The sequence below is a fragment of the Oratosquilla oratoria genome, chromosome 15 (assembly GCF_046742065.1).
Source record: "Oratosquilla oratoria isolate Oo_2021 chromosome 15, ASM4674206v1, whole genome shotgun sequence".
NCBI lineage: Eukaryota > Metazoa > Arthropoda > Malacostraca > Stomatopoda > Squillidae > Oratosquilla > Oratosquilla oratoria.
In genome coordinates, this window is record NC_134791.1 from 18,147,024 (window position 1) to 18,147,852 (window position 829).

At 47.9% G+C, this 829-nt stretch overlaps 1 protein-coding gene across 1 annotated transcript in view; it reads left to right on the top strand.

Annotated features, from left to right (window-relative positions):
• LOC143033009 (uncharacterized) overlaps positions 1–829 on the top strand; it is a 1,904-nt gene continuing 1,075 nt past the window's right edge. The window contains exon 1 of the mRNA XM_076198206.1: positions 1–829. This exon is cut by the window's right edge and continues 103 nt beyond it. Within this exon, the coding sequence (XP_076054321.1) occupies positions 72–829 (758 nt within the window). The 5' untranslated portion in view covers positions 1–71.

Sequence of the window (829 nt, forward strand, 5' to 3'; positions counted from 1 at the left end):
GCCACACTGTGCAATAACGGCATAGCCTTCGCAAGTCTTGGTTTCTCTCCACTTGTCGACACTTTTGGAAGATGGAGAGCCACAGAAGCCGAGTGATCGCTGTCTTCGTCATCATTTTGCAGGTGCTTCAAGTAAACGCCGCCAAGCCTGTAGGTGTACCATCACCACCGAGGGGATACTTACCACCTGTGACTACAACTCCTCCCGGAGAACCATGTGTAATTACCAGAGAGGTGTACATAACCCCAAAGGTCGTTACCCCTCCATATACTGAGACTAGAACTCTTCTCAGAACACTATCTGCAGCTACTGTAATGGTGACCAGAACCCCAACGGTCTTTGCCTCTACATTAACTGTGACTACAACGGTCGTTGCCTCTACATTAACTGTAACTTCAACTCTTGTCGGAGAACCATGTATAACTACTCTAACCACGACCAGAACCACAACGGTCGTTGCACCGAGGGGAAACTTACTTCCTGTGACTACCGGTGAACCTTATGTAACTACTATAACCACGACCAGACCCCCAACGGTCGTTGCCTCTACATTAACTGTGACTAGAACGGTCGTTCCCTCTACATTAACTGTGACTTCAACTCTTGTCGGAGAACCATGTGTACCTACTAAGACGGTGACCAGAACCACAACGTCGAATCTTATTAAATCAGTAGGGGGAAACTTACCACCTGTGACTACAACTCCTGCCGGAGGACCATGTGTAACCACGACCATCTCTTACACAGTAGTTGCTACTGCGATAGGAGCAACAGTTTCTCGAGCATTACATGTGATCGGATCACAAACCATTGATCCTTGCAAGACGTC